Source organism: Sceloporus undulatus, chromosome 5, assembly GCF_019175285.1.
Source record: "Sceloporus undulatus isolate JIND9_A2432 ecotype Alabama chromosome 5, SceUnd_v1.1, whole genome shotgun sequence".
Lineage (NCBI taxonomy): Eukaryota > Metazoa > Chordata > Lepidosauria > Squamata > Phrynosomatidae > Sceloporus > Sceloporus undulatus.
In genome coordinates, this window is record NC_056526.1 from 47,547,809 (window position 1) to 47,567,069 (window position 19,261).

At 39.7% G+C, this 19,261-nt stretch overlaps 1 protein-coding gene across 3 annotated transcripts in view; it reads right to left on the minus strand.

Annotated features, from left to right (window-relative positions):
- The window catches only part of TMTC3 (transmembrane O-mannosyltransferase targeting cadherins 3), a 61,678-nt gene that overhangs the window by 36,894 nt on the left and 5,523 nt on the right, over window positions 1-19,261 (minus strand). For all 3 annotated transcript variants that reach the window (XM_042469478.1, XM_042469477.1, XM_042469476.1), the window contains exons 2-8: window positions 15,908-16,018; window positions 10,903-11,118; window positions 9,703-9,921; window positions 7,679-7,778; window positions 6,615-6,730; window positions 3,729-3,901; window positions 1,969-2,221 (exon numbers count right to left, since the gene is read on the minus strand). In XM_042469478.1, coding sequence (XP_042325412.1) covers window positions 1,969-2,221; window positions 3,729-3,901; window positions 6,615-6,730; window positions 7,679-7,778; window positions 9,703-9,921; window positions 10,903-11,091 — 1,050 coding nt within the window. In that variant the 5' untranslated portion in view covers window positions 11,092-11,118; window positions 15,908-16,018. The remainder of the gene's footprint in view (window positions 1-1,968; window positions 2,222-3,728; window positions 3,902-6,614; window positions 6,731-7,678; window positions 7,779-9,702; window positions 9,922-10,902; window positions 11,119-15,907; window positions 16,019-19,261) is intronic.

Below are 19,261 nucleotides of genomic sequence, written 5' to 3' on the forward strand. Positions count from 1 at the left end.
TGTATTTTTTGGTTGCTGGAAGGGAGGAGGTTTGTGGGTTAATAGGGAAACCACTGCTCTAAGAAGCATCTGAGCTTTTGTACCACCCCTTTTAAAATAAAAATTGGGAGGATCTAGGAGGGTACAAAAATGGGTTGGGGAGCAAGTGCTCAATGGGCCAAGCTTTCCCCATCCCTGCCATATCTATACACAGGCCTCTAAATTCATGCAGAAACTGAACAACTGCAAAATATGGGCTCTTTTAATAACAGCATAATGTTCTTGTCACACTTAATGTCCCATGAGATCACTTCATATAATATGAAGGCTCTGACTCAATTTGAAGCAGCAAACCAAACTGCTTGAGTTCCACTGAAACTGTGATCAATATAAAGCAAGTGGACTGTAAAATTAACAAAAGAAAACCTCACAAGTTTTCAAATGAACGGATTGCTAGACATGCCTACTCAGAGACCCAATTCACCCCAGGGACTCCACCTATATTGAATGCAGCTTACATTCTCACATCACTACAAGCAATAACTGCTAGTAAAATAATAAAGTATCCTCCAGCATTTTCACTATCTGCAGGTATTTATTCATTCTCTAGAATAAGTGTCTCTATCCCTTTGGGGGGAGGTGGGGAGAAATCATCGTATACTGATGTTCACTCTGTAACTAGGGCTATTGGCATGATGTTGTTGTAACCTGATAAAAAAGGTTTGTTGTCAATAAAGTCCACATTGTGGAACTACACTGCAAGGGGCTGATAAGTATAAAGAAAAAAATCTGTAGGTGAAAATTACATTGGAAAGCAGACAGCATGAGGTTAGAGATACACTGAAAACTGGGCACAGAACTGACAAATAACATTTCTTTTTGATAAGTGTAAATGTAATCACACACAATTTCAACTAAAGAGGTATAGTGTTACCATTTCATGGCTACTCCACAACATTTTTGAGTGCTGAATAAGCTACAATGTTCAAGGACATAATGCAATGTTAAGACTTACCCGTCGTGATGATTACAAACCCAGAAGAAAGTTGCATGCTTCCCCAAACAGAAATAATAATGATCAACCATGAGTATCAGAGCCAGAACTTGGAAAGACTACTTTTTAGGAGTACAACTCCCAAAATCCCTCAGTCTCTGATTTGGGGGGACATACTGTATGAGCTGTTGGATTCTGGGAGTTGTAGCCCAAAAAGAGATGTTTCCAAGCTCTGCTCAGAATTAATGCAGTCAAAGCATGTAATAAATGGGAGCCCAAGTTTTACATCAGAGCCAATATGCTGAGCTGGGAGACAAGACAGTGGCTTACAGAACATCCCAGATGCAGTTTCCACCTTCTTCTGTTTATGTAAGAATCAAGTGATATGAATGAGGCCACTGCCTGAGACTAAAGAACACTGTTTATGGAAATGAACACCACCTAGGTAGATCTGATCTAGCAGAAGGGAATTTTATGTACTCTAGTAAAGGGCTTCAAGGAATTAAATGTGCTGAAGTGAGTGGGCATATGCACAGCAGAAATCAATTATTACAAAGCAGTGGAAGCAGTCAGTGAATGATTCTCAGCACATTGCCCCTAAGAAGTGCATGTATGCAGCCCATTCACAAATGATATAAAAAAGAAAGAATTGCATTTCCCCCCTTTTAACTTGTTTAAGCAGCACTTTAAGAAATCATTCTTCAATATATTAACTTATCTCCATTTTCTGGCACCCAAGGCACTTTGGTGTGTCTGGCATTACATCTGAAGAGCATTTTAAAATCAGATTCATATAGAAACAAAAGAACTTATAAAATTAATTTTGTTATAAGCTCATCCCCCACAACCCCAAACTGCATGAAGATGAATGACAAAAGAATAGACTGGAGGAAGGATGATTTGTCTGCAATGATAATCAAGATGATTTTCTCATTTTAACTTTTCTTATGGATTTTGTTTTACTATTTCAGTTCTAACAGCAAGTTATTACTTACCATCAAAACAGTCTTGGAAGAATCCCCAGGATATCGAAGACTGAAGATAAGTAAAGTTCCCAAGAAGCAGAAAAAGGTTATGGTGGCAATATTTCTTATGTCTAGAAGACACTCTACCAGTGGAATAGTACCCATTGTCCAATCACAACACAATCCAGAGGGATTTAGAAGCAGCCAAGCATTTACAGGTAGGAGGTAGTTAAAAGTCAGCTGCCTTGTTGGAGAGGGACTCACAGCAGCTGGATTATCAAACCTTTATTAAAAACAAGGACAAAACACACACATTTTAAATTTTAAACACACTTGGGTAATAGACATCACCACACCAATGCACAGGAAAAAATGTATTTCTTGTTTTAACTCTTTATTAGATCCAAAGCCATATAGATTATAACTCCAGAAATTAGATAATATCAGATAGAAAGGGGGATATAATTTTCACCTCTCACCACACACACACAAGCCTATATCTATGCACATACATGGAGATGTGAACCTTATGTCTGGTGAATGAATACACACACACACGTTTTGGAAGTTTGCGGAACCACCTAAATTAGTGTGTGAAATGACACTGAGGAATGTGGGGTGAGGGTGAAGAGAAAGAATTAGGAAAAAGTAACTGGCCTTCCCTTATGTCCAGTGAAGAAGACTCTGCTGGATCAGAGTTCCCTCTGTCACTGGAAAAAGTCCTCCTATTTATGGAGGACTAGCTTTTTGTACAGTAATTTTCTGCAAGAAGTTTAGAGTAACTGGAAAAAGATTAAACAGGGCTTCCCAAAGTCTGCCCTGCTAAACTAAACTAAACTGTGCCTCCAAGTAATTTCCAACTTATGGTGACCCTAAGGTAAATCTATCACAGGAGGGGTTTGCTTTTGCTTTCTTCTGAAGCTGAGAGAGTGTGACTTGCCCAAGGTCACCCAGTGGGTTTCCATGGATGAGTTGGGTTTGAACCCTCATGTCCAGAGTGACAGTCCAATGTTCAAACCACTACATCATGGTGGCCCTTGCTAAATCAATACATTTAGTTTAAGGGGTGTAAGCAGAATCTTCCTTCTCCATTTTTTTACTATCTTGAGCATAAAGCCCATCTCCTCCTCATGGAAAAATTATTACAGAAGGTCATGGGACAGTCTATATAACAATATGAGAAGTGATGCAGGGAACTGCAGGGGACAGGATAATGGACAAAAACCACCTCCTCCCTCCCTTTTCTCCAGCAATGTGTTCTGTATGATCTTGCTCCCTTTCCTGAAAAGCAGTAGTTGGTTTGTAGCAGAGCAAGTCTGGAATAGTTCACTATATCCATAGCATGAATCAATCAGAAAACCTGATTTTAAGTATATGTCAGAAGAACATTATAATTATATTGTTAGTCTGCCATCAAGAACAAAGTCAAAATCACATTGTATTGTACAATGTAACTTGAAAAATTTGCTAGCATACTGAAAACACTCCCTTAATGAAATTAATTTTATTCCTTTTCACAGCACATTTACCACAAAATATCACTTAGATATGCAGAGATTTTGTCACTCTGCATTGTACTGACTGAACTGAGGTTATACCATCGTTGTCATTTTTAAAGCAAAGCCAAATTATTGTGATATATTTTGTTTTTAGAGAATCATTTCTCCTCTCAAATAAATAGAAATATAGTCAGAATATTTGCTCTATAATAAATAGATTATATTTTTAAAATTATAATGTATATCTGATTTCTAACATTAGAAAAGACAATAATGAATACTGGATTTTACCTTGTAAATACTGGCAATTGTGACTGAATAACCTGGACTCTGATCACAACAAGGAGTAATGTACTGAACATCAGAACTATTAGTTTCAAAAGCATCTGGAGCATACAATAAGGAATGCTGCCTTTGCCTCGGAGAATCTGTAACACTGTATCCCATAGGATAGGCAAGGTATACTGAAAAAGGAAACATTTTTACAGTTTTCAATAAAGGACATCATCTGCCACATGCGCCAACAGATGCAGCCAATGCACTAAAAGTAACTACATTTATCACTAATTAAAATTTATAGACAACTTTTCAGTTTTGCAATATTCAAAATACAAAAGGTGCCTTTTATTAATCTACAGTAAAAGGCAACAACAGATAAAACAAACAAGAGGCAACATAAAATCTGCACAGTCAGTAAAAGTCTCAATTGATGTCACTGAGTCTTTTTTATTATTTTTAAAACAGTTATCAGCAAAGAGCTCCTAGGAGTTACTGTGGATACTCTAATCAGTTACTCTGGATACTCTAAGCAGCCAAAGCAATTTTAGTGAAGATTCCATGACTGCAGGGCTAATGGGTACTCCCAAATTCATATACTCCTGAGGTTTATCAGACTGAACTAACTTTACTATCATACTAGGTCAGGGTAACCAGACGGCCTCCTTTTCCAAGACATGTCTTATGTTTCAGCATTGTCCAGGAGGAATTTCAAAATGTCCTCCACTGTGAGCATGACTAAGCAGCAGTAATTTCTCTTTAACCGAGTGTTTTTAGCTTTCGTTTTGTAATGTCCTCCATTTTTCTTGAATGTCCAACATTTTATGGTGCCTTGTCCTCCTTTGTAGTTATGATAACTGGTCACCCTGCACTAGGTCAGTGTAATATAGCAGCAGCTGCCAGTGAATACACACACTCACTGAAATATTAAGGATATATTTCTCTGTGTTGTATCACTTGACAACTGCTGTCTTACAAAATAAAGGACTCATCTATTATAGGGAACAAAAAGCTGTATGTACACTGTGCAGTTATAGTAATCTGATACTATACTTTAACTGCCATGACTACATCCAACTGAATCTTTAGATTCCTACCTTAGAGAGGTATGTATTTACTCTCTGATATGGAGCTAAGTGCATTTCCCGAAACTACAGTACCCAAGGTATCCTGAGAAGGGCTGAAGATTAATGCAAGAGAATCCACAAAATCTTTCCAGCAGAGAATTCCAAGTACCCCACTAAACTAGAAATCCTAGGATTTCACAGCATCGGAAATTAGTGGTAGCAACCTGACATAACTTTGCACTGTAGACAAGATCATTCCCTCCCTCTCTCCCTCTCTCCCACTAGCTTATGATAAAATATGGCAAAAAACTGGCAAAAGCCATTTTATGTGAGATTACCAGTTGGCAACATTGTATGAGCATTTTATTTACTTCTCTTACACTTATTAAAGGGGAAAACACATTAGTCTCCATGAAGATAACTTCTAAGAGGACATAGAAGTAAATGATAATCTATTCCCTTTGTCAGTTTTGATTAAACTGTAAGAAATATACAGTAACTTCCCATTTGTCACTTCTCCTAAATAATGAATGGCAACTACTGGCTATGTTACCTAGACATAATGTGCATTGTAGTGCAACACAACTGAAGAGCAACAGGAAGGTAGGGAAGCTGAGCTTGCCCTTTGTATTTTGCTAAGAAATATTTAAGGAAATCCTTTCACTATCTTCATTGTGATCAATGGGAGAAAGGTGTGTAATTGTGATTAGATCACATCAAGATCAAATTCTATCAACCCGTAACTTTCACTATCTAAAGCTCGAAAACAATATCAGCGCACAGATGCTCCTTTTCTCTCTCTCTCTCTGTCCCCATATATAAACCAGTTTAAGTGATTCTTTTTCAGTGAAATGTCACAACCATAAATGACATAAAACTATGCTCTGCTATCCTGGCTTTCTGAGGTATGCTCAGTGAAGCCAGGGTTTAGAATTGGGATGGCATTGTGGTAGGGGAGTCAATAAAATAATCTGTTCAAGTGTTTAAATAGGAGGAATGTTTTAAAACTTTTGAATGGTTGCCATTGCTTATATGTAGTTTATACTGGGGTAGCGATCTGGGTTAAAGCCTTATAAAACTTGTCTTTTGTAACCAAATGATCTATAGAATTTACTTGCACTGTGGACTATTGTTGTAGTTTGCATGTTCATTGCCAGCACTCCCACCTACTTAATGGCCTTAGCTATCAGGCAAGAGATGGCCGATCAAAACTAAATTGCTTCTGCACTCTGATGCAGTTATAGCAAAAGTAGTGGGGGGGGGCAAAGTGGAAAGAGAGGGTGTAGTTAGAAAATGGGGAAATACTTTGTGTCATCAAAACATTTGTCAGTTAAGACATCATTAGGAACTGAATTTTAGGTTGTCACACACTCTGCACTACATAGCAGACTCTTTGGTCAGGAAAATACCTTCAGCTTCTCTTTTATTTATGCTGGGTGATCTCAATAGCCATCTGGGAGTGTACCACTGTGGTTTCTGGCCAGGAAATCACTGAACTATGGGCACTGTTGGCATGTTGTATCAGGACTTATGGCATTGCACAATGAGTTCTAAACAGTGCAGAATGTTTGTCTAGTTAGTGTGCTTTGACACAGAGGTAGGCAAGTTTATTGTGAGGTCACTTTCAGTCCTATACTGCCTTGAACATGGGGTGGGTGGGTGGGTAGATATATGCACAACATGAAAGGGCTTACACAAATCTAGTGTGCTATCACCAACATTACAAAGTGTTCCCGAGGGGGGGAAACTATGATTCAAGCTGCACAGCAGATGTGGCTCCTGACAATTCATGGTATAATCTTACTATTAGAACTAGATTACACAAATACCTTACCCCTTGAGCTATAAATACTTCATAGACACAACATATTCCCACCACTGTTATTCCTTGCTCTTTACATAATGTAGCAACAGCAACCAGAAACACAGTCACTGCAATAGGAGTCCACACTACAATATAAGAGAGAGACCAATGGTTAGCTTACACAAAACTGGGGAAACAAATGCATGATTTAAATGCCAAGGCACATTAAAATATTTTATAAACCTATTTTTTTTTGTAAACTGTACATGATGGATAGCCCTGTCTTGTCAGCTAAACTGAGCAAAACAAGCCTTGTTCAAGACATAAATTTCTGAATTATGCAGAAAGCAAAGGGGGGATTTGAATAAGAAATATATGTTCTTAGCAGCACATTTACAGGGACATATCATTTTAAAGAGTATAAAATTCCAATATTCCACTCCATGTTTTCAAGATTATTGCTGTTTTTACTTTATTGTTGCATTTTATATTTTTAACCAGAAAACTCTTGTCAGTGGGGTTTAAATGCAGAAAGATACATGAACAGATATAAAAGACTGCATTTAAAAGGGATCTAACAAGGGGAGGTAACATGCAGCTGTAGAACTCAGGTGGCCATCAACCTCATTGCTAATTTCAAAGGTTCTCTGGAGGTGGATCATGTCAGACCTCTGGCAAGAGTATTCTATCCCTTGTCTGGCAATCCATTGTGTGGGAAAGAAGAAGGAAGGGTGAGGAAGGAGGAGGAGAGAAACAACTTGGCAGAATGAAAATGATACTGAAATTGGCAAAGAAAATCCAAGCAACTTTTGGGTCTGCCCCTTCCTCACAACCAACATGCCGTCTCCAACAAATTGTCCATAATGTGGCCCTCAACAGAAAAATCTAACACCAACATACTCAAAAGGAAAGAAAATTCAGTATGGATCAACACACAAATTTGCTGCAGCTTTGATGTGTCACTTTTTAATAGACTAGCCACCCTTCCAACCATTGGTTCCTTAAATACATAGACTGTAAATCATCATTACAAGCTGTCATTTTTTAAATAAATAAAGTGAAGCACACATGCAAAACTGATAGAAAGTATTTACCTATAGTGTTTTCTGGCCCACGAGATCTGGTATATGACAAAAAGGCAGCAAGAAAGAAAATTGAAGAGAGAAGCTCAGCTCTGCCCACCACACCAGTTACCTAAACAGAGGAGGAATGAGAGTTAATTACTTCAACAAGTAATATAATGATGCAAAAAAATAAAAAAAATAAAAAATAAAATACAGACAAGTGCATTACTAATGGACAGCTATACAACTGAACTGTTGTTGGTGTTTGCCTTCAAGTAATTTCCAACCTATGACAACTCTAAGGTAAACCTATTAGAGCATTGTCTTGGAAAGATTTGTTCAGAGGGACATGTCTTTGCCTTCCCCCGAGGCTGAGGGTGCATGACTTGCCCAAGGTCACCCAGTGGGTTTCCATGACAGAATGAGGATTCAAACCTTGACCTCGACAGTCATAGTCCAATGCTCAAACCACTACACCACAATACCCACCAATACAAAAAGAAAAATCAAAGAGAAAGTTTTCAACTGCTTTGATAAATGTCAAAGGCAGAGTTCTACTGCCATCATGCGGCCAATATAGAGAAATACCCATATACAGTTTATGATTACTGTAATTTTGTATTTATTTAAGCCAAAGCGAAAACAATCATACTGACAGATCATTCAAGGCCATTCTACCAGTTATATTTTTGACAGAAGCATATAGTTAAAATGTAAAAGGGGAGAGACAAAAATTTGCCTCAAAAGAAAAAAAAAAAAGTGGAATAATAATGCTGAATTAGGCCATTAGTTCATCAAACACAGCAGTAGTATCAGTGGATTGTGAGATCAGGCATGTTCAAGATGGTATGGGCTGTAGGCATTTTGTTTCATGTGTGTAAGATGCATATAACTGTTTGGGTGGCATAGTTGTTGTTTGCCTTATCGTTTGTTGACTGTAATAAAGGCCTGACTGACTGACTCACTGACTGACTGATCAATGTGTGGCAGGCTGGATTCTTTATTAGCCCTGTGTGGAGATGCCAGGGCTTGAACATGGGAACTTTTAAATGCAAAGAGTGCTTTACAGATGAACCATCTAGATACGCAAATCGTGAGGCACTGCAACAGGGTCACTGAGATTCACACACAGCACCAGAAGGGCTATGTGATTCTTGCTCCTCTTCCAGAATATGTTCAGTCAACTGATCTATCTGAAAATAGTTAAGTGATTGGAGTTACACTGTGGTATGCCTTTATTTTTATTCTTTTCAACCAACCTTTTGTTTTAAGTTCATAGTTAAACCTCTGTGTTAGTTTCTTTATTCCACTGAATACATGCCTAAATCCAACTGCTAGTCCCAACTAAAAGCCCGTTGAACCAATGGAAACTTCTAAGGGTCTCAACAGACCTCCGCAAAAGGGTGGCAGGATACCCCCCCCCCTTTCCTAACAGGATTGGGGCTGTGGCAACTGCACACTATAGCTCCAATCTGGCCTTTCAAGAGCGCAAAAAGCAGGTCCTTTCTGCATCTTCAAAAGGGTGCCAGAGCTGTGGCAGAGTGGCTATATGGCACTCCTTTGACATTGCTTTGTACAGATGCAGCACCGGAGGAGCACCATGATGCTGCGTGCTGTGTGGTGTCATGGTGCCCTGGGGACGGAGTGAGGGCATGCATCATCTGGATGCAATGCCCAACTCTGCCCCCAGGCTGGCCTTTCAGGCTGGTCTGTACAGGGCCTAAGCCAGCATTTATGCACATTCTATTGATTCCACGAATACACCCTAGTTAGGACTATTGAATTATGGACAAAACTGTTTTATTCTGGCTCTATGATAGGTATATTTCTGTAACTTGAAGGCACTATTTCAATCTATGAATCCACAATCCTAACTCATAGAGAAGATATAAATTAGATTTTTGTTGTGATCCAGCAGCTTTACCTAAGACACAATATAGAACACAAAATCTAGGATCACTAAGATACTGAAATAGGCAAAGGATGTGTTTTTAAAAAGCTCAAGAAGGAAATGGGCTTCAGAAAATTCCAGAAACCATTTCAAGCTTACTTACTGCTTCAGTATGTATTGGATGTACAGCAAATAACAAAGATGCAACCCAACTGCTCCTATTGTCCAAGAAGAGTTTACAGACCTTGAGGAAAACTATACAAACAATGGCATGAAATACAATGTTCAAGAAGTGGTAAGAAACAGCATTCAGTTCACTGAACAAGTAGTTCAAACGGAATGTGAGGACTGTGAGCGGCCGATATGATTTATGACTTCTTTCCTAAAAGGCAGAACACAGAGAATTTAATGCAAATATTTAATAAATGCATCACTGCTTTTTTAAAATGAACTCATTCAAAATTATAAAACTGTAATTTAAATCCAATTAGTTCACAAATAGCTTAGATTCTTTGCTTCCAGACATCTAGAAAATTTGGCCTTTTCATCAAGTCACCAGAGACAAGCACCAAATTTGAGGCATCCAGGAGATCCAGCCTCCACAGATTTCTCAATTTGTTTACCATTGGAAGAGCCAACCCTCTCCCAAGCCCTTCTCCTGGCAAACCCAGACCTCCTCCCCTGAAATCTCTATATAGTGTAGAATACTCCAAGGATCTATATCCTGTTTAACTAATAGGCAACTTGAGGCCCTTTAGATGCTGGACTGCATCCCTCATCAGCCATAGTCAGAAAGGTTTGATGGGCAGGGTAGTAGATTAGGTTTTGGAAAGTCATGTATTCCCAATACCTGGTTTACTTTAAAGCTGAACACAATGTAACTTTCCTCCCTTGTGCACAGCAATATAAAAGGTGAAGAGCTTCTTTATGTCCTTCTGAGCCTTGGCTGTATTCACTGTAACTTTGCTTCCTGAAAAGCTCATTAAGAAAGTATAAAATCTCCCACCTTTGTTCTGAGCATATCCAAAACTATCCATTCAGACTGCCTATTCACTCCCAGCATTACTGTTATGCAAAGTTTGGGCAAGATGCATAGAAACCAATACAGAGAGTATGCTTCTCAATTAGTGGTACTCTAATTTGAATGACATAAATATTCCTGTACTCTCAAGGTTTGTGACTGGACATCAGAAACACTATCAAATCACATCAATGCTAGATATAATAATAATAATTAATTGTTGTTGTTTTAAAAAATAGTATGATCTGCAAGAAAACCGTTTCAGATGAGCATGCTGAGCCTATGTGGTAGCATATAAACATTCTTTAAAATCTTTTGTATTTACAGAAGAGATACAATTACCTCAGACATAGGAGTCCCCCAGAAATCATTCTGAAAAAGACTTTTTAAAGGAGTAGAAGGATGCAAGTCTTTGTTGTCCAGAATAGCTGAAACATCATCAAAGACAAAGCCACAAAAGAGACTGTTCCAATAACATGCTGCAACTACTCCAACAATTAGTGCAATTTCCTTTAGATTAACATAAGCCATCTTCTCTGAAATTCTTATGAACTGTATCTGTAAAACAGATGCAAGCATGTTTTTCAAAAATCTGTTCTTATTAAAATAAGCAGCTGCAGTCAACATTAATTCAGAACAACATAACAGATATACCTAGAGACGTGGAACACAAGTCTTCCAAAACAGTACAAACTTAATGCACCCAAACCAATTAAAATAAAAAGAATACTTAGTTCAGTTCATCTTTATTACGGTCATAAACCAGCACATAAAGAATGCTTAAAGCCAGACAATATCATCTGAAAGTCATGCCCACTTGTCCGTAAATGATCTGGTCTTTTACCATTATTGTGATTGTTGTCTTTCTCTCTCTCTGGCTTTGCTTCGCGAACGAAGTTTCAGGAAGGACTCATCCCGCGCTTTGTACAAGCGCACTAGTGACTAAAAAGGCCAATCCCGGATAAACAGGTCCAGTTGCAGAAAGCACAGCGGAAAGTCTCCTTGGGTGATGTTTCCAGGTTGCGGTTCTTTCTGCGTTGTCGTTTCTCTTCGAGACTCATTCGGCGTGAGTTTTCGAAAAAGGCTGCAGCATCGTGGATAGTGCGTCTCCATGCCTCCCAATATGAGGCCAGGGCGGACTATTGTTGGTGATCAATTTGGCCAAGCCTGAGATGTTGTTTCAGGGAGTCCTTGTATCTCTTCTTTGGGGCGCCCCTCTGTGGCGAGTTCACCGTAGAATACTATTTTGGGGAGGCGATGGTCCTTCATCCTAGAAACGTGTCCTGCCCAGTGCAGCTGCGTCCTCAATAGCATGGCCTCAATGCTGGTGATCCCTGCTTGCTCAAGGACAGCAACATTTGTCATATAATCGGTCCAGTGTATGTTTAGAATTGTGCGTAAACAGCGCTGATGAAAGCGTTCAAGGAGTCGTAGGTGTTGGTGATAGGTGACCCATGTTTCAGACCCATAGCGGAGAATAGACAGTACAATGGCTCTATACACACTGATTTTTGTGCTTCGCCTCAAGTGTTTGTTGCTCCAGACTCTTTTGTGAAGCCTTCCGAATGCACTATATGCCTTTGCTAATCTGTGATCGATCTCTTTATCAATCTTGGCATCTGAGGAGATGATGTTTCCCAAGTAGGTGAACTGCTGGATGGACTTAAGCACAGATGTACTTACAGTGATGTGGGGATGGTAGTGTTCTTCCTGTGGTGCAGGCTGGTAGAGAACTTCCGTTTTCTTCAGACTGACTTCCAGTCCAAAGAGGTCTGTGATTGTTGTATAACATAAATAAACAGTCTACTGAAATGAACCCTTAGAGAACCAGTAGTGAGTTCTGCTGAACTTGAACATAAAAGCAATAACTACTCTTAGGCTGCAATTCTGTACAAATGTATCTGGAATAAGCCCATTATACAATTGTCTCTCTTCCTCCACGGACTTGCCACCCACAGGTTGGAAAATTCGTGGGTGGCCCAGCCTGGCTCTGTTCTCCCCAATGGCAGAGCATGCATGTGGCCATGCCAATGCGGTTGCTTGTGTCACACTGCCATTGCAAACAATGGGACTTGAGGTCCTGTCGATTTTACTATCTGTGGCCTGTTACAGACTGCCAAAATAAAGCTGCTTCGGGTCTCTTTGGAAGTATGCTATTTAAATGATGCATGCATCCGAAGAGTCCGGAAGCTGCACCAAAAGCTGCACTCCGGTGCTTAGGAATGGAGTGTGGCTTTGGTGCAACCTCCGGACTCTTAGGACCCATGCATCATTTGAATAGCATACCTCCAAAGAGACCCGAAGCAGCTTTATTTTGGCAGTCTGGAACAGGCCTGTGTGAGGTTGACCGGAATCGAACCTTTGCAGATGCAGAGAGTCCATTGTATATCCCAGTGGTCCCCAAACTGTTTTAGGCTACTGCCCCCTTTCCACTTGGGTAATAACCCCAGTGCCCCTTAATACCTATATCTTGATATTAGATCTACTCTTTGCACAGCAGCCAGCCAGCCAGTGGCATCTACTTCAGCTACATCCAGCTTGCCACCATTGCCTCCTCCTCAACCTCTCATGTGGGAATATAGCAGAAGGCCTGCTCCTCCATCTTACCCGAACCAGCGAAGGCTGGCTGGCCAGCTGCTCATTTGCTGCTCCAAGGGTGACTGGGTACAAAGGGAGCAGTGCTGGCTGAGAAGAGACCAAGAGGCCTCTCACCTGTGCTAGGTTTGCAGCAAAGACCAGCATGGGCAAGAGGCTTCTTGGTCACTACTCCATTTTGCCCAGTCATGTTGGGAGCAGCTACCAAGTAGCTGGCTGATCAGCCATTGAAAAGCCTCTTACCCATGCCAGTCTTGAGGCCAAGGCCAGCTCAGGCAAGAGACTTTTCAGTCAGTACTAGACTGACTGTTCGATTGCTGCTCCCTTTGTACTCAGGCACCCTGGGAACAGCAACTGAGCCGCTAGCTGAGCAGTAACTGATAAGCCTCTCACCCTTGCTGGCCTTGCAGCAAAGGTGGATGCAGTTGAGAGGTTTCTTGGTTCCTACTTGATCGGCTGCTCGATTGCTCCTCCCAAGTGACAAGGAAAGGGAGAAGCTTCTTGGTGAGGAAGGACTCTCAGTCCTTCTTCACTGGGGCAGATGGGGTGCAGCCAGCTTTCCATTTTTCTATCCAGTATGGAAGGACTCTCAATCCAAAAAAGGTGAAAGACTCTTTTGGAGAACTGAACCTGGATACTCTTCCCCTGCCTTTCCCCCACACTTTGTTTTCTGTTACCTCCTCTCTTGATCTGTCCAAAGAAAGAAAGAAAGAGCAGCAATGCAGCTTCAACTGACCAGCCAAGCACCAAGAAAACTCACAAAGCTTAAGTAGGGCCCCAAATGTGAAAGTTCCTTTTTGCTGCTGCTTCTCTCCTGATGCCATGTGCTCTAACTCTGCATCTCTACTATGGTTCTAAAGGCTGCTTATTCTCCTTGCGCACCAATACTTTGCCTGGAGGGTCCTTTGCTGTTCCCCTTTTCTTCAGTGCCCCCCTGCCGCTGCCTTTTCCCACAGATCCTATACAGCCATAGCCCCTAAGTTATGGAACAACTTGCCGGAAGAGATCCATCTTATTACTACCTTAGATGCTTTTAGGAAGGCACTAAAGACGGATCTCTTCCAGTGGGCCTAACCACCCGATCTTCTATGAAGAACCTAAGAAAACCCTACTTTTGGCTGTAATACTGCATGTTAGATGATGTTTTTATTGTTCTGAACTGCATTTTTAAGTGATGATTTTTTATTGTAATCTAGATCTTATTGTGGTTTTATGCTTGTCATTGTGGTTTTATGCTTGTAATCCCGCTTTGATCCATTGGGAGAGGCGGGAAATAGAAATAAAATTTATTATTATTATTATTATTATTATTATTATTATTATTTTCCCTCACGGCCTCCCTGAATTTTACCACTGCCCTCAGGTGGAGCAAAATGCCCACTTTGGGAATCATTAGTATAGCCCAAGAAATCTCATTTCTGGGAGGCTTGCTTAGGATTGCACCATTAGGCTAATTCTATAAAACATGATTACAGTAATTGCTTTCTAGCTCTCAATGTTTCACTGAGAAAGAAGGAAGTAACTGGTTTCACATTCATTAATAACTAAAGTGATAAATGATAATTATGCACTGTGAGAGTAATTGACAAGAGTACAAGGTAATTAAACCCCACTCTCATTCTTATAAGTTTAATTTCTTCTTTGCTTCATTGGACATACCAAGGCCCAGGGAAACTCACCAGATATAGTTTCTTTAGCCAGACTAGAAAAGGACACACAAAGTGTAAGTTAGGAATTGGCCGTGAAATGGCCCTTGTTTTGCTGGATTCCAGTCACTGAGAAATACTGCAACTCTGGAGTTCAGCGCTCAGCTAAATAATCTGGTTTACCTTGTCAGGTCTGAATCCTCTTCCAGGATGCAGCTGGATATTATCATATGCATTTTGCAGCCGATGCCATCTCCCACCTAAAACATGGCTAGAATCTGAGCTCAGCCGGCTGATTTGCAAAACTGGGAAGCTCCTGACTTTGCAAATCAGCCAGCTCAGTGCACTGGGAGCTCGGCTTTAGGCAGGAGGTGGCATCAGCGGTAAAATGCATATAATATCCAGCTGCATCCCGGAAGAGGATTCAAACTAGGCAATGTAAACCGGATTATTTAGCTGTGCGCTAAATTCCTTCTCAAACAGCTTAAACAAAAGGAGTAGGCATAAATCAAAATACATTTAACATATGAGGACAGAAAGTATATAATAATTAGGACCAAAAATGCACCTCTTGCTGTAGGAAGATAAATTGTCTTGAAAGATGGTTTAAAAATATTAAATTAATCTGATCATCTAACTTTTTCAGATTACTGTAGTTCATGCATTACTTTGTAACAGGGCATGAAAGCATATCTCTGTAAATATTATAGCATTCTATCATCATACTGGAAGAAGAGTTAGCACTGGTTCATGATTGGAAGCCGATGTAGTTCATGCATTTTAGGAAATATATGTAGCATGAATGTTGAACATACCTATTCTGGTCCCATGAACCAATACTAAGTTTAGAGAAACATCTCACCACCTGTTGCTCAAATAAGGTATCAGGTCATTTTTAAATTATCTTGTTAAGATTCACTGGGGCAATGTGCATTTAAAAGAAGGTGCACACCAGCTGTCTATCTGCAACTGTAGTCTCATGTTTTAATCAGATGCATAAGATTAGAATGAAACAAATATAAAACAAGCAAGGTTTAGGGGAGACAGATGATTTAAAAGCATTTCAAACTTGATATCCAGGAGAACTTTTAAAAATAAAAACTTACCACTCAAGCATAGTATTTCTTCATTTATATGTGCATCTTGAGATAAATCATTTTTAATTATGCATGTATCTATATCGCTGCCAGTTACTGTGATCGATGTTATGATCTTTACTAAAAAGAAAACACAGGGGTGGAGGAGATAATATTTAAGAACCATGTCATCAATATCACTGTGATTTTCTATACTGTTACTCAAGCTTTTTAACACCAAATTGTTGAAAACTCATGGGAGAAAAGCCTTTTATACCAATGAATGACTTTCTAACACAGCACATGTAAGCTTCTCCCCTATGGAGACAATTTAAAAGTTAGTTATACTTGAAACCTGTTCACACATTACTGCCAGACACTGTGATCTGACTAGGTGAGCAATTTAGCATTCTTGCAAGTCAAAGTGTACAGTAAGATTGGAGGAGAGGTCCATTAGCATCTGCTTCTCCCAAAGAAATCACCTCTAAGCCTAGTGAAGTATCCCTACTTGTTTTCCTCCCCTCCAACCTGGTTAGTTAAAAGAACCTCCAGTAGTACAGCTGAAAAACACACCTGTCTGAAGCCCATCAGAGCAGACTGGAGTGGTCAACTTCGGTGGGTTTGGAGGCCATACAACATTAACAAAAATATGTTTTAACATTTCCTTTTTAAAAAAATGTGTAAGTGATTGGAAATTCACATACATCCTTGGGGGAGCGAAACAACTTGTAGGCACCTCTTCACACTAAAGTGAGATTCAGCTGCTTGTTCTAAATGAGAACTTTTACACCTGCAAGCTTCCAGCATGGTTTACATATTAGACTTATCTGCTTGGAAAAATGAATGAAGATGAAAGAAGGATTGATATGTGTCAAGACAATCAATTCCTTCTAATATGCCAATCTATGGTGACACCTTTTCAATGACATTCCCACATGTACTAGGAAATCCCATCAAACATATTCTTACTAGACACTTAAAGGAACATGCTTTCCCTGTTGAAGAGATCTATCTATCCATTGCTTCACCATCAAACCCACTGGCTGACCTAAGGCAAGTCACATGCTCTCTGCCTCAGAGGAGGGCAATGGCAAACCTCCTCTGAACAAATCTTGCCATGAAAATCTCATGATAGAGTCACTTTAGGGCTAAATAAGTCAGAAATGACTTGGAGGCTTGTAACAACAATGAACAGGAGAAAGATACAGACCTCCTCTGTCTGCTCTTTTTCAACTGGAGAAGCAAAGCACATTTCATGTACATAGCCAGACCTGCATATTAACAAAGAGATCTGCATCTTTTTTTAAAGTTCCAACTAACACTTGAGGCTCTTCCTAACTGATTCTTGATTAATAAGAGATTGAAATGTGCAGAAACAGGTACAACATGGTCTGCCACATCCCCATGGAGATGCCCATGGACAGTCAATGAACCATAAGTTAGATTGAAGATGACAGAAAACTGAGTACCAATGTAATGTGTAATGGAGTGCCCAATCAAAATATTCAGCCCAGCAAGATATAGAAAAATCAGACAGGTCAGATTGGAAAATCTCATAAAGTAAGTTCTCCCCAGTTGCTGTGAGCAGGAAAAATTGCTTTCTGAACATACGTATTGGGAAAAAAAAGCCTACTGTGTTACTTGTAATGTGGCAGTACATGCAATCTTCAACTGGTCCAAATTTACAATGGCCAGCTTTTTCTCTGACAAGTGACAAATCATGGTCAAATTTATCTGTATCCTATCCATGCTTAAGCCTCACTCTTTGTTCTGGCTACCCGAAAGAGTGCTTGCTTCTAGGGTGTAAACTGCAATGAAGAAGGCTGCTTATGCCACAATCTCAGACTGATGTGTAAATGAGCACAGTAGCAGTGCCTTGCCTCTGCAGTACCCTTCCCGTAGAAATTGGTCCTACTACTACTACTACTACGACGACGACTACTACTACTACCTTTTCTAAAGAAAACACCTATAAAACTTTTTTTTGTTTTGCAACGTCTATTATTCCTAAACTGATTTTTATCTGGATGTCTACTTTTAGATTTGCTGCTCTGGACATTTACAAAAAGAAAATTGGGGTGAAAAGTATTTTAAAAATATGCCAAAAGCTTTGGGAGACAGAGTATGCTCTGAAAAACAAAGCACAGGATGACTTTTTAATTCACACATCCAGATTACAAAACAGCACTGAATACCATGCAAGTATTTCAAAAGGAGTATTTAACTTTTACACAGGGAAAAGAATAAAAAAAATTAATTCCAAGGATGGGAATGAGAAATCTGTGTCCCTCCAGCTGTTGTTGGACCCACAGTTTCCTTCATCCCAGACCATAAGCCATGCTGCCTGGAAAGATGTACTGTATATACTCAATAATAAATCGACCTCATTTATAATTGGGGGCAAGTTTTGGGGACAAAATTATGGATTTTGATATGACCTATGGGTAAATCAAATGTAAAACCTAAGGGCATGTAACAAAGGATCTAAAAGGATGAACCAAAGGAAAACAAATGAACTTATAAAATTCTAGCAGGCTGTGCTCAGCCTAAAGGCTGGATGGATGAGCAAGAGAGTGAAAGGGGGATCAGTGCTTCCAGGACAGACCACACTCTTGCCTTTTACCAGGGGATGTTTCCTTTTTAACTAAGAGTTAAAGTACAGACTTTACACTGACCCATGGATAAGACGTCTCAGATTTTTGGGGTCCTTTTTTGACTAAAATTTCTGGACTTATACATGAATATATATACAGTAACTCAACAACATATGGAGGACTACAGTTTACCAGCTTATGATACCACACATTTTCAAATGCTGGAGTACTATATCAGACATGTGGGAGGATAAAATGTTTATTTGCCATAACTAACCATTCTCTACTGGAGTATGCATCTAGATTCATTAACAGCAATAGCAAGTACATTTCTATCCTGCTTATCAGTGCACTTAAGCACTCCCCAAGTGGTTTACAACTGTAAGTTAATTGCCCCCAACAAGCTAGATACTCACTTTAGCAACCTCGGAAGAATGCCAGGCTGAGTCGACCCAGAGCCTGTGGCTAGTATTGAACTCACAACCTTGTGGTTTGTGAGTGAGTGGCTGCAGTACAGGTATTTAACCACTGTGCCACCAGCACTAGTGCTTTCATGTTTAGCATTCAGATAGGATTCAAAACATGAACGCTTGCTGTTCAAAAGGGAAAAACTTTAAAAGTTCCACTGGGGGAGCAGCTGCGATTAAGCTTAACTAAAATACTCAGAACAGTATTAGACTGTGGCCTTAACCACTGCATACAGTTACATGGTACTGTACATAAAACCAGCTTTATAGAAGAAGAACAACAACAAAAAGGTCAGATCTACTGTTACACTGATTGCTAGACA